Raw genomic sequence first — 12,623 nt, 5'->3', positions numbered from 1 at the left:
ACGTTTTGTTCGCTTTTCCTTTTCGTGTACTTGTACATGCTAGACACCAACATCTAAACGTACTTATTACGTTATCATGAAAATTACCACAATACAATTCATGTCATATATGCCAATGGCGAGTTGAGACAGAGTCAACAACCCGATCAAAGTCTACTTATTGGACCGCTTATATAAGACCCTCCGGTTTTCAGCATATCCACAGCTTGCTGTACCATCTCCCGGACAATCACACCGGCCGGTTTGATATTTTGAATACTGGCAGAAACGTCGCCCATCAAGAAGGGCACATCGACTTCCCTGTCGTTCTTGAAATCATGCTCAATTGGAACAATGCCTTGGGCCGTCAACCTGGCAATCTCCTCGGGTCGCTTCTCCCACTCTTTAATATAATCATTAGGGAGCATGCGCAGCGGCCTTCCAGAGATGACGAGCGTCCGTTTCGTCTCTCCATATTGCGCTCCAACAACAGCTTCCTTGTGCAAGCGACTTGCACCGCTTTCTTCCGAAGCAACAAATCGGGTGCCGACCCAGACGCCTGCAGCGCCCAGCATCAATGACGCAGCCAAGCTACGGCCGTCGTTGACACCACCAGCAGCAACAACCAAGGCGGGCTGGCCCGTCAACGGGCTCTTGTATTTCTTAGCCACGTCCACAACCGCAGGGACGAGCACCGAGAACGGGATATCACCAGTGTGGCCGCCTCCTTCGCCTCCCTGCGCACAGACAATGTCCACACCTAGCTTGAACGCCTTCTCGGCGTGCTTGGGCGCTCCCACCATGTTCATGATGAGGATACCTGCGTCATGGAGCCGCTTGATGACTCGCTCCGGTGGCACACCGACGGCGCAAACAAACAATTTGGCCCCGTGGGAGATGACAACGTCGATGAGCTGGTCCAGTTGGCCATGGGTGTAGTCATGGTTGGTGGCCCGTGCTGTACCACCGACCTGCGGCAAGGCTAGATCGACACCGAATGGCAACGAAGGGTCTCTCAGAAGTGATTTCAGCTCGGTCAATATCTCCGATAGCTGCTCAGGGGTATAGCCCAATCCGCCCACAGTTCCAAGACCGCCTGCGTTGGAGACGGCGGCCGCAAGAGGTGCTCCAGATGCACGAGCCATTCCCGCTAGCAAAACGGGGTGCTGGATCTTCAGCAACGAGCAGAGGGGTGTCTGGAGGGACATGTTGATGGCTTTCGATGCAAGAATGATGGTAAAGAGATATATTTCCGAATCTATGATGTTTTGGTGTAAGGAGCTCTTGTCTGGAGATTGGGAAGAAATGCGGTCAGTAAGCTGACGTCGTTTGGTGGTCTGTGTCTTGTCAGACAAACATACCTAATGCACTGTAGATGAGTATGATTTCAGATTTGAAGACTCCGCTGTGACCAGCGGTCTAAATAAGCTCGGTCCCATAGCTAGATGAACTCCCTCACAGAGCATAACGTAGGGTGTACAAAGCATATGCTCCGCAGGGGTTGTGCCTGAGGAGGTGAAATGCGGGGAAGCGGAGCCTCCAGGCCTAAGGCCCGGCCGGACCGAGGCATTGGCCTCTGGTGCCACTCGGACCAACCTGTTTTCCTCGCTCCAACTTGGCACCAACCCCGGTGATCATAGCTGGTCACGACTGTTATGCCTTGAATTTATGCGGTGCCGCTACCATGTGCATATCATCGAGCTAGCACGTGGCAAATTCCTTCTAAGCCGTGAACAGGGGCTACTATGGTAGTCAGTCTACGTTCATCCTTCACCATATGTATAGCAGAGGTAGGCTCCTTTCGCTTATGTACTGAACGCTCCGGATAATGACACAAGTGCTGACATATAAATTTCTAGATATTTTAGTACCGAACAAATGATTTAGTTATGGACCCCAGCATTGATCGACAATTGGGAATCAAGTGAAATGAACATTAAGCACACAGCTCTATGATACACGTTTATATTCAAATTTGCAGTACACCCAGTATAATTGAGAGCAAGAAGCCTCCAGAGCCCAAGATCATGTCTCTATTCGCCATCGCCGATTGTGTCGCTTCCATGATCACATGGGTCCCAGTCACTGTCCCAGTCACTGTTCCTGATACAAGAGCAATGTTCTTTCGTGGCCTATTCAGAAAACTGTCAGCTGTACGGCACCACTTCTCGAGCCCATGAAACGGTAGTCTTACCCATTGGTGCCGGAATATCCCTCTTTGGATGATCCTCCTGTCGGTAATCCCGCATCTGTTGTCGTGGCTGAAGGGACAGAGGTTGTTTCAACATGGTAAGGGTAGTCGACAGCAGGACCCGGAGGGGGCTGATAGTAGCCTACTGCACCTTGAGGCGCTGTTGCGAGAGATGCTGGAATACTCCTTCTGAGCAGATTCGACTGCAGACCGCGCAAGAACGAATCAAGATACGCCGAGGTGAGGGCGCCCGCTAAAAGGCCAAGGACTAGAAAGCTGCGCAGCAGGCGATTGAAAGAGTGTAAGACCCTCATATTGAGGCAACCACGGACTGACTATGGAAGCGTGTCGTGAGCTGCTCTTCAGCATATGGATTATGAATCTGAGGGAAGGAAACACGCGTGAATTGGGAAACCATGCCCATACATATTACACGTTAAGCCAGAGAGCGTGACTCTACGAGGCCAGGGCGTAGCGAGCATTCCCATGTGTTCGGCATGCCACAATGATAATGCCATATCCCTCGCTAATCTTTGCCCAATTTCCGGTATCCCGGAGATATCTTTTATAATTCGGCATAATATCCTGATTGGATAGTACTGCGCTAAGCTTTGAGGTCAATGGTTTCAACCTTCAGAATGAAGGAAGAAATGTTTGGGCGGTTGCTCAATGAAGGGGTGGCGCTATGGCTGGAATGGACCAGACCATCAGTAGTCTTGCATGCCATTCTTGACAAAAACCCTGGAAGGAATCACACGGACTTCTGTGTCGCGTGTAGGGGTTCCTCTCGTCTGCCTGAAAAGCTCGCAGAGCCTTCAATTACCCCTGGCAGCACCGAGATACAACGTTGTTGGGCGTCTGGTATAGCTTAGGCAAATTCTGGGTAGATGATTCTTTCAGCCAAGCCCAACAAACTCTCACCTATCTGCCCTTTTAGTTTCAGGTCCTCGAGGGAAGGCAAATAGTGTTGTTCTGCTCCGTAGGGAGAAGCTAAACACCAAGGGTGCCAGCATCGGTGTTAAGAGCAGAAAGCTTCCTCGAGGTCAAAACTCCAGCACGCAGACAAAAAATGGATTCCAAAATTCTCGATATTCTCTCCGAATCGCAGTCTTTCAGTTATACAGTCGCTATCCATAAAGCAAAGCGTTGAATTCAGAGCAATCAACGCTCCTTAATTTGGCGAATATCCACGTGAGCTAGATGTCAGCCCAGCGTAGCATATCGCCGTGACCTGTCAGCCCTATGAAGCAGCCAATTGTAGAGAATGCTTTTGAGCCAATAAATTATTTTGTCATGAATTCTGCCATCATCTCAAGTGTGTACTTCGCAAGTTGCCAGCTTGCGCATGTGGAGAACCCCAAAGCGGTACTGTAATTACGGAACGCCAAAAGACGCGTGATTCGCGTAGGCGGAAGAAGCACAGGACAAAGCTCCCAGCATCGGCAGCTGCGTGCAACAACACTCTTCAATTACTTTACAGTTGTGGCATATATGCAACTACACTGAACGAACATAACAAGTGTAGTTAGCAGCCAACACAAGTATGGCGACCAGCACAGCAGGGAGCGAGTTCTTGCGTCCCCCAAGGTTTGTTCACTATCTCATCCGCTTTCTAGATATGTGAACTAACCATGAATACGATCGCTATAGCAATCAAGATTTCGATACCGTCCGCCGCGAGCCTTCACATTATAATCCCCTCGACACATTTCGACTACCCAGCGGCCAGGATCGGCATTACCAACAGCAGTATGGCGACATGTACTTCTTGCGACTGGCGAAGCTCAAGCCCGCCGTTGAAGAGATTGCAGTGGACGCATGGGAAGGATTTAGTGTAAGAATATACTCTTCCAGAATCGGCGAAGACCTTGAGCGGGGAATACAATAACATGGCGATGAGAAACGGAAAGGCTTCGTCGATAGTACTGTCAGCTAACGAGTTCGGCTTGGTGATTAGATCGCTGGAGAGAATGCGCGTCGCGTGGAGAGAGTCCTCGATGTGAGACAGGGAGAGCTTTGCTGGGTTGCAGGCACGATATATATGGATATGCCATTGAAGCCGAATATTCTAGACGATCTTACAAAAGAGGTGATACACTACCCCGCCACTCTGTATACGGCTTCCATTCTGACCCCGACGACAGAACTATACATTAGCACCGCCTCCTCGACCGACTTATCAAGATCCCGCCAATCCTGATTCTACACAGATTATGTTGGAGGATGAATCCGGCCGATTGCGCTTAACAGGGAGCATGCTTCGGAACACGCAGCTATGCACGGGAGCTATTATCGCCGTTCTGGGAACCGAAAATTCGAATGGAGACTTTGAGGTTATCGATATTAAGGTACCCGATTTGCCGCAACAGCCTCGTCGATGGGAGAGCGAAGGAGTGGACGCACCGCAAAAGGGACCGAGTAAGGGTAAAATTGCCTTTGTGAGTGGGCTAGGAATTACGGGAACGTCGAGCGATACTCTTGCGCTGGAGCTTCTGACCGACTACCTCCTTGGTTATACCGGCACTGCTTCCGCCGAAGGTGCGCCGCCAAATGCTTCTGCGATTACAAGGTTGATTATTGCGGGAAATTCGGTGGGGGCTAGGATGACAGTGGATGCCAACGCCGAAACGAAGAAAAAGTCCGGTCCAAAGAAGTACGGATACGACGCCTCTGCGTATAATGCGTCGCCTATCACCCGGCTCGATTCTTTTCTGGCAGAGATTCTGCCTAGTATACCCGTCACACTTATGCCTGGTGAATCGGACCCGGCGAACTTTTCTCTCCCTCAACAGGGAATTCACCGCGCCATGTTTCCGCAGGCAAGGGCCTACTGTGCCCCGCCTGCTGCTGGTGCAGAGAAGCCGGAGCCCGGTTGGTTTGACAGTGTTACGAACCCATGGGAAGGTGACGTCGAGGGATGGCGCCTATGGGGCTGTAGCGGCCAGAATGTGGACGATGTCCTTCGGTATCTGAATTTCGCAAATGAGGAAGGAAATGTCGGCGACGGCGCTGGAGATGTCAAGGCGAGGATAAGGATTATGGAGGCCATGTTGCGCTGGAGATGTGGAGTTCCCACTGCTCCAGATACGCTATGTAAGTTCTTTACTCCCTCGATTATCCTGACACTAGTGCTAATGTTTCCTGAAACAGGGTCCTATCCATTCCAAACAGATGATCCATTTGTGATGCAGGCCTGCCCTCACATTTTCTTTGCCGGCAACCAGCCACGGTTCAAGACAGCCACAATCGAGAGCGATTCACCTCTGAAGCTGAACGGGGCCGACACGGAGATGACCGGTACAGATGAAGAGACCACATCTGGGCCTCGTGTGCGTCTTATATCTATACCCAAGTTCAAGGAAACCGGAGAACTAGTGTTGGTCGATACCGAGACACTCGAGGTGGAAGTGGTTAAGTTCAGCACATTTGCCGGGCAACAAGAAAAACAATGAACAGCTGATACCAATAAGGATAGAATAATGAGATATAAGTCTTATGAGTCCCTGATTCATTGTTTGTTCCTTTTCAGTCCATTGACTCCACTTACTAGTCAAATCGATAAGATAATAGCCTTAAAGCGGGCGGTGCCAAGATCCGCGCAGAAAAGTCACGGCTCTTCAATTTGGTCTTCTACCACCACATATCGCAGTCTAAAGACCATCTACTCTAAGTAGACCCGTTCCTATACTTTAAGCACTCCCCAACAAGATCCCTTCCCACGCCAGGCGTCCCAAAATGCTCCTCAACGCCAAAACAGGTCCGTCCAAAATCCCAATCGCATGCGCCACACCACCCAGCCTAACCAATTTCCCTCTATAGCCATTTCCACCTCCGCGGTGCTCCTAGTCCCATACTCCAAATGGCACGTCCCCCGATACCACGAATGGATGCAAGATGAGGTTCAACCCCTTCCCACCCCCCCTAACCCCCATCATAACCCCCACAAATACCTAATTAATCCCCGAATAGGAAATCCAAGAAGCAACCGCCTCCGAACCCCTCACCATCGAAGAAGAATACGCCATGCAACAAAGCTGGCGCCAAGACCCCGATAAACTTACCTTCATCATCTGTCACCCAGCGCCAATCCCATCCCCAGGCCCTATGCAAACCACAGCCGACACCCCAGACCGCATGGTCGGCGACATTAACCTCTTCCTTCGCATCGACGACGGCGAAGAAGGCGACTCGGAGCCCCAGATCATCGGGGAAATCGAACTCATGATCGCGGAGAAGAATAACCAGCGGAAAGGGTTTGGGAAGGCGGCGCTGAATACGTTTCTTCGGTATATTGTTGAGCGGGAGGGGGAGGTTTTGGAGGAGTTTGTGGGGAGGGATGAGGGGGCGAGGAGGGCGTTGGAGGGAAAGGGGGAAGGGAAGGGGTTGAGGTTGGAGTGTTTGAGTGTGAAGATTGGGAAGGATAATGAGAGGAGTTTGGCGCTGTTTGAGGGGGCGATGTTTAGGAGGGTTACCGATGAGCCGAATTATTTTGGGGAGTTTGAGTTGAGGCGTGGGAGGGGGGATTTGGGGAGGGAGGTGGTGGAGGGGGGGTTGGAGAGGGCGGGGGTGAGGGGGTATGAGGAGGTGGGTTATGAGAGGGTGGAGTGATTTGGTTAGATGAATAGATGGCTGTGTTTTTCTTATAGCTCTTGTTTCTCTGTTGGATGGGTTCGATTGCTAAGACTCAGCAGGACCTATCTACAGCCTGGTGGAGGCCGAGCGATTAAGCATCGACTTGTGATAGTTCGGCCTCGACTATGACATCAGAGGGCGCAGTGACCTCAAGTGTTCAATCGTCCACTGGGACCAGTGTAGCCTGCAAAGCTCCATAGAATGTGAAGCTAGGCGTTATCAATGTAGGCGTTGAGTCGGATGCTGTCGCGGCAAGTGGAGAGAACATTCAACCCCATTTGCTCGATACCCATGACCTACAGGATGTAGACTGCCTTACTATCAAACACTACGACTACACCTGCAACATGGACTGCATTCCACGAACAATGCCCGTCCAAGCACAAGCTAACCGGAGAACGTACCGCATCATCGGGAGAAGTCGAGGTATCATGGAATTTTCAACTGTTTTCTCCATAAGTTGTAGGATGTAGGGTGCTCCGACAAAGCAAACCCCAGCAGAAGTTCCAGTCATGCAGGTCGTCTGGTCGGTATGTTCGGACTAAACATCACAGTCACCGGCATCAGACGCGGAGAACAACCTATCGGATCAATGATCAATCATCCTCCGTGTCGGCCCACAGAAGCAATCCATGCCCCATGCCAATCCTAATCGACAGTTGTATTCATGCTTCGACCAATTCCATGCTGCGACCTCCTCTCGTTGTGATGATGGAAGGTATTTACAGAGCCTTCTTCTTGTCACCCTTGGAGACGTCGACAACCTTGAGAGCTGTATGAGACAAAATGACGTCAGTATTCAATCCGAGGTCTCGACCATTCTCAATGGGTCGTGATTCAATGCCGATAGATGTATTTGATCCAGAATTTTCCATCCAAACCACAAGTCGATCAGGTGACGGGAGCAAACGCACCAGGGGGCAGGCTCTGCTTGAGCTTGTCGGCCTTGTCGGAGTCCTTCAGGACAAGGGTGTAGACGAAGCGGGAGCAGCGGACCTTGAACTTGATCTGCTGGTCCTTGGGGTTGCGCTTGATGCGGGCAGCTGTAGACGAGCATCACGCGTTAGCCTCCATCCATTCTGCCTTGGTTTCGTTGATGGTATATCGGGTCGGGTCGAGCTTCCTTGGAGCTCCGCGGAGCTTCCACTTCCATCATCACTAAGCGGCTAAAGATCGGGTAAACGTACAGGACGCATCCTTGCGGCGGCAGACCTCGATGAACTGCTTGATGTCGGAGATTTCCTGAGGCATGGTGGGTAGCTGTTTTGGGACTTGGGTTGGGTAGTCTTGGAGAACGTCGGGACGGAAGAGGATGACAATCGCGGGTCTCGAAGCTCGACGGCGGGCGGTGGTCGGGGCCACGCCAGCTTCTGTGGGTGGTAGGGTTGCCCCCCGGAAGCCCTTAGTTCCCGTGCCACGCCCGGGCGGGGGAAGCCGCCTCTGTGGCGGTGCATCATAAGGCGGCAGCCTACGAGGATCGGCAATCGGCCTACGACTATTTGGCCACCCCAGGTCTATCTATATCTACTGGGATATCTGGCAACAACCTTATTGTCTGTCACCAGACTTCGCCGCTCCTTTCTGACCTCTTGACTCCTACACACTAGACAGCTGCGTGTATATACAGCAAGTGATTCCTAATCAGAGAAAAATGCCGACGCCTTTGGATCGCGCATTAAACTCCAAGGTATATACCATACCCACGGAACACAGTGATCATCAGCTAATAAAGTTCCAGAACCTATTCCTAGGTACCTCCATCTAAGTTGCAAGATGTTGGCGGTGACTCCAACCTAACGTCTCCAGGTTTTACCGGAATGGTCACAGCGGCGGCTGTTTGGGCCATCTGGGGTAGTGACATGTTTCCCGCTGAAGCTGACCCAATTGGAGGTATATATCGAGATGTGTGATCGTGGATGCACCAATCTGACGTCTAAAGACCCGGAGAACTGGACTGCAGATGAAATGGTGAGATGGCTTCGTGTGGTATGTCTTCTTCGCTCGTAAACAAAACAATCAATGTCTCCAAACTGAGCAATGGATTCTAACTGTCACTTGAAGAGGGGCCTCTTGCCCAATGAGAACGCAACGCGCGAGGAGTTGCTCGAGCGCATCAAAGCAAATCTGCGTGTGCCGCGAAGATCCGCGGCCTGAACGCAGTGGCGAAAGACAGCAATTTGTTTGTTTCGGGATTATATGCTTGGCGTATCACGGAGTGTTTCATGGAATTTCCTTTGGTTGTCCATCTTGGCTCAAATTGCGTAATCATGTGGTTGACTCATAGCGCATAATGTATTTATCATGTCGTCAGACCGTACTGGTAAATCTCGTCATTTCCATCGAAGATCGGGGAACTCGGCCCCCTCGTAGGAGATTTTCTGATAATTGATAATTGTTCAAACAACAAGTCGGAAATTCTGAGTTTGAATAAGCCATTCGCGCTTGCGCTTTCCCTTGGGCCCGTCGGCGGTTGGGTTCGGGACCAGCACAAAGGTCTCGCTGAAACCGCGTTGGGGAAGATCTCTGGACTCTCCAAAGCGCACGTAGCCGCTAACAATCACCAATATGGACATGTCCTTGAGAGTCGTTTCGGTGGGGAGTTTTACACCAGTCGATGTAGGTGTCGGATACGCCCGGTTGATAATCTGACAATCGAATGACTGCACTTCGTAATGCGTCGGGGACATCTGGTTGACAAAGATCTCCTGTACAGCGGCTCCATCGGCAACAGCGTTTCCGTTGAAAAGGATCATCGAAGGAGGTTGGCTGTAGAATGAGCCTATCGTAGAGCGGTTGTTCTCGAGTGCAGGGTAGAAGGACTGGACGAATTCGCAAGCCGCTGAGAAAATCAAAGTCAGAAATATCATGCCACATGCTTGCTGCAAGTCAACATACCATCCGTAGACACTTTTGTCAACGTATCTTCTGAAGGAGGGGCCATCGTGTAAGCTTGTCGAGGTTGTCGCGGGTAAACTTCAAGACTAATTCACCGTTGAAGCCGGAAAACGGGGAAGAGATCCAAGATAAGTATGTAGTGAGATCCCGAATGGCCAGAAATGGATGATAATAATAACGTTAGGGTAGAGTGAGCGACAGTAGATCTGATGTTGAGAGGAAGCACGCGGAGAAGAGGAGCAGACATCGGACGGCAGAAAAAAGGCACGGAAGCTTGGACTACCCGGAGATGATGGTCGAGCTCCGCCGAAAACGCCGCCTTGAATAAACCATCGTCGCTCCTCTCCGCAGTCCCGCGCCAATGGCTATCTCGAGGGCAGGTATTCGTGCGGCTTCCTGGGCCGGCCAATTCCTGGCCTACAGCCGACCGTCTTGGAGATGTGTTCCCAGCACAACTGCGCGTCCAGTGACGACGGTCCGTCCGCGTCGGTTTGCAACGGCGGCCTCCGAAAGCGCTCCTAAGAAACCCTACTATGTGACGACGCCCATTTTCTATGTCAATGCTGGTACGATTTCGTCGGACCTGACTCTAGGATTTATCGCAACTGCTAACGGTTTTGGCTTATGTAGCACCTCATGTTGGTCACTTGTATACTATGGTGCTTGCCGACGTGATCAAAAGATGGCGGACTCTCATCGGCGATGCTGACGCCCAATTACTCACGGGAACGGACGAACATGGGATGAAAGTGAGAGGCAATCTGGGTTATGGAGCTCCTTCAGGTGCTGATGCGGTATAGATCCAACAGGCCGCTTTGGCGGCGGAGATGGATACGCAGGCTTTCTGCGACATGAACTACAAGACGTTCGAGGTTAGTATCAATATATTTGCCATTTATGGAATCTACTTCCAGAGTTGATGCTAACATTTCTTGGTAGAATCTAGCAGATGCCGCGAACATGGACTACAACTACTTCATTCGGACTACGGAACCTGCACACAAGGAAGCTGTTCAGTACTTTTGGGCATGTGGCTATCGACGCTTTCGTGCGCATAGAGCGAGGCTAACACAATGTGTAGGAGATGTTGAGTCACCGGGGCTATATCTACACCGCAAAGCACGAGGGCTGGTACTCCGTGAGCGATGAGACATTCTACCCCCAGACACAAGTGCAGAAGTCGCTGGACCCAGAGACGGGTCACACCAAAATGGTAAGCACTGCACCAACCTCTCTACTGCACATCAAAGCTTACCCAGACAGGTCTCCATTGAGACCGGAAAGGAGGTAGAGTGGTCCTCGGAAATTAACTACCACTTCCGTTTGTCGGCTTTTCAGGAGCGCTTGCTGGATCTATACAAATCTGGATTTATTACGCCCACGATGTATGCGGGCAATATTGTCAAGTCTGTTTCCTCGGGTCTTCAGGATCTTTCGATCTCCAGACCCGCGGAGCGGCTCACCTGGGGCATTCCGGTTCCCGGCGACGACACACAGACCGTCTACGTTTGGCTAGATGCGCTGGTCAACTACTTGACCAAGGCAGGCTACCCGTTTGCACCCGGTCAAGGAAGCCGTCTCGGATGGCCAGCGGATGTCCATGTGGTCGGTAAGGATATTGTTCGGTAAGTATCTGTCCTGATGCTTCCTGTGGCGGGCGTATGATTAACTGGCAACAGCTTCCACTGTGTATACTGGCCTGCATTCCTCATGGCTCTCGACCTTCCTCTTCCCCGTAATGTCCTCGTCCACGGGCATTGGACTATGAACCGGGAGAAGATGTCGAAGTCGACGGGTAACGTGGTGAACCCGTTCTTCGCCATCAACCGCTTCGGAGTTGATTCGATGCGTTTCTTCCTTGTTCACCAAGGCGCTTTGGTCGGAGACGCCGACTACGACAATGCTTACATCATCCGCGACTATCAGAAGTTGCTGCAGAAGGGCCTCGGAAATCTAGCGCATCGGGCGATCGGCTGTGCCAAGGGTAATCTGCGCTCATACATCGAAAACGGCACGTGCGACAGGCTTCCCCCCGCGACTCCGGCCGACGAGGCGTACGAGACCATGCTCAAAGATGTGCCCCAGAGGGTTGCGAGAGAGATGGAAAACCTAAACCCTCGTGCCGCCCTGCAAGAAATCACCTCTTTGATCGATCAGGTAAGAATGGATCCACCCTACGGTTGGTACAGATTCCGGATTCGTTCTAAATCGCTCTAGACCAACAAATATTTCCATCACGCGGAGCCTTGGAAGAGCCCGAACGACCGCCAGCGATCCATCTTCAATGTGGCCGAATCGCTACGGATGGCCGGCATTCTCCTGCAGCCTGTCATGCCCACCAAGGCCAACGAGCTTCTGGACATGTTCCACGTAGACAAGACGGACCCGGCCAAAAGGAGCTTTGCGGCAGCGACATACGGCTCCGACGCAGACTACGGAGAGAATGCTAAAAAGAGTATCCTGTTTCCCCCTCTTATCGTGGAAAGTTAATATGGCCGCCTTTTTGATTTGATAACAGGAAAGGCCCGGATCCAATCACGGTCACCAGATTGGATGTTCGGTCAGCCAGGCAACGGGCACGGTCTCCGCCAGGGGAGGGTCTGTGGAAGACAGCCCGGTGTTTTCTCGATGTTGGTTTGATGGGGACTGGCCTGCGACGGGGGTTGTCTTGTCTAGGCCCTTACACGCGTGCAGAAGGTTTATGTTATGTCATGGTTATGGTGGAAATATGGAGCAGCATTCCGCAAGGTTATCAGCGGGAAAAGGGTGCCGACTGGGGCTTACCTGATAGATATCGGGACGGGAAACTGAGGGTTTCCCGCGGCAAACTGGGGTGGACTATATCGGAAAGCGACCGTTGTATATCAAGAGTATGGGTTTCAGCGCTATATCATGGGGAGTATATGAGGTTTGTATCATATTCCAG

The 12,623-nt window shown here is 51.5% G+C and overlaps 8 protein-coding genes across 8 annotated transcripts; 4 read left to right on the top strand and 4 right to left on the bottom strand.

Annotated features, from left to right (window-relative positions):
- Positions 1-82: 82 nt before the first annotated feature.
- Positions 83-1,473, bottom strand: BO80DRAFT_421097 (NAD(P)H-dependent flavin oxidoreductase). Its single transcript, XM_025718524.1, has 2 exons — positions 1,341-1,473; positions 83-1,267 (listed from the first exon to the last, which is right to left on the bottom strand). Exon 2 carries the CDS (start codon positions 1,185-1,187, stop codon positions 147-149), a length of 1,041 nt encoding a protein of 346 aa, XP_025580221.1. The 5' UTR covers positions 1,188-1,267; positions 1,341-1,473; the 3' UTR covers positions 83-146.
- Positions 1,474-1,614: 141 nt separating this feature from the next.
- On the bottom strand, positions 1,615-2,656 carry BO80DRAFT_421095 (uncharacterized protein). Its single transcript, XM_025718523.1, has 3 exons — positions 2,175-2,656; positions 1,839-2,112; positions 1,615-1,769 (listed from the first exon to the last, which is right to left on the bottom strand). The coding sequence occupies exons 1-2, from the start codon at positions 2,482-2,484 to the stop codon at positions 1,949-1,951; spliced, it is 474 nt and encodes a 157-aa protein (XP_025580220.1). The 5' UTR covers positions 2,485-2,656; the 3' UTR covers positions 1,615-1,769; positions 1,839-1,948.
- Positions 2,657-3,713: 1,057 nt separating this feature from the next.
- On the top strand, positions 3,714-5,622 carry BO80DRAFT_344249 (DNA-directed DNA polymerase delta subunit POL31; the record flags this gene model as incomplete). Its single annotated transcript, XM_025715268.1, has 5 exons — positions 3,714-3,757; positions 3,821-4,004; positions 4,128-4,259; positions 4,315-5,263; positions 5,321-5,622. 5 exons carry the CDS (start codon positions 3,714-3,716, stop codon positions 5,620-5,622), a joined length of 1,611 nt encoding a protein of 536 aa, XP_025580219.1.
- Positions 5,623-5,764: 142 nt separating this feature from the next.
- On the top strand, positions 5,765-6,897 carry BO80DRAFT_475005 (uncharacterized protein; the record flags this gene model as incomplete). The annotated part of the gene is made up of 4 exons (XM_025723196.1): positions 5,765-5,927; positions 5,990-6,069; positions 6,140-6,754; positions 6,817-6,897. Exons 1-4 carry the CDS (start codon positions 5,906-5,908, stop codon positions 6,895-6,897), a joined length of 798 nt encoding a protein of 265 aa, XP_025580218.1. The 5' UTR covers positions 5,765-5,905.
- A 796-nt stretch (positions 6,898-7,693) lies between these two features.
- BO80DRAFT_344398 (60S ribosomal protein eL38) lies at positions 7,694-8,053 on the bottom strand (the record flags this gene model as incomplete). Its single annotated transcript, XM_025715276.1, has 2 exons — positions 7,694-7,845; positions 7,990-8,053. The coding sequence occupies 2 exons, from the start codon at positions 8,051-8,053 to the stop codon at positions 7,694-7,696; spliced, it is 216 nt and encodes a 71-aa protein (XP_025580217.1).
- Positions 8,054-8,387: 334 nt separating this feature from the next.
- Positions 8,388-9,140, top strand: BO80DRAFT_460938 (uncharacterized protein). The gene is made up of 5 exons (XM_025722422.1): positions 8,388-8,489; positions 8,541-8,553; positions 8,609-8,692; positions 8,742-8,788; positions 8,864-9,140. Exons 1-5 carry the CDS (start codon positions 8,454-8,456, stop codon positions 8,954-8,956), a joined length of 273 nt encoding a protein of 90 aa, XP_025580216.1. The 5' UTR covers positions 8,388-8,453; the 3' UTR covers positions 8,957-9,140.
- Positions 8,745-10,096, bottom strand: BO80DRAFT_372134 (putative nuclear transport factor 2 domain protein). The gene is made up of 2 exons (XM_025716515.1): positions 9,698-10,096; positions 8,745-9,641 (listed from the first exon to the last, which is right to left on the bottom strand). Exons 1-2 carry the CDS (start codon positions 9,741-9,743, stop codon positions 9,199-9,201), a joined length of 489 nt encoding a protein of 162 aa, XP_025580215.1. The 5' UTR covers positions 9,744-10,096; the 3' UTR covers positions 8,745-9,198.
- On the top strand, positions 9,698-12,525 carry BO80DRAFT_83314 (methionine--tRNA ligase MSM1). The gene is made up of 8 exons (XM_025724836.1): positions 9,698-10,263; positions 10,328-10,446; positions 10,498-10,569; positions 10,637-10,723; positions 10,779-10,910; positions 10,961-11,322; positions 11,377-11,854; positions 11,915-12,525. The coding sequence occupies exons 1-8, from the start codon at positions 10,059-10,061 to the stop codon at positions 12,185-12,187; spliced, it is 1,728 nt and encodes a 575-aa protein (XP_025580214.1). The 5' UTR covers positions 9,698-10,058; the 3' UTR covers positions 12,188-12,525.
- Positions 12,526-12,623: the final 98 nt, after the last annotated feature.

This window comes from Aspergillus ibericus (genome assembly GCF_003184845.1).
Source record: "Aspergillus ibericus CBS 121593 unplaced genomic scaffold BO80scaffold_2, whole genome shotgun sequence".
In the NCBI taxonomy this organism is placed as follows: Eukaryota; Fungi; Ascomycota; class Eurotiomycetes; order Eurotiales; family Aspergillaceae; genus Aspergillus; species Aspergillus ibericus.
The sequence above is the reverse complement of the archived record's forward strand: the minus strand, read 5'-3'. Positions and strand labels throughout refer to the sequence as shown.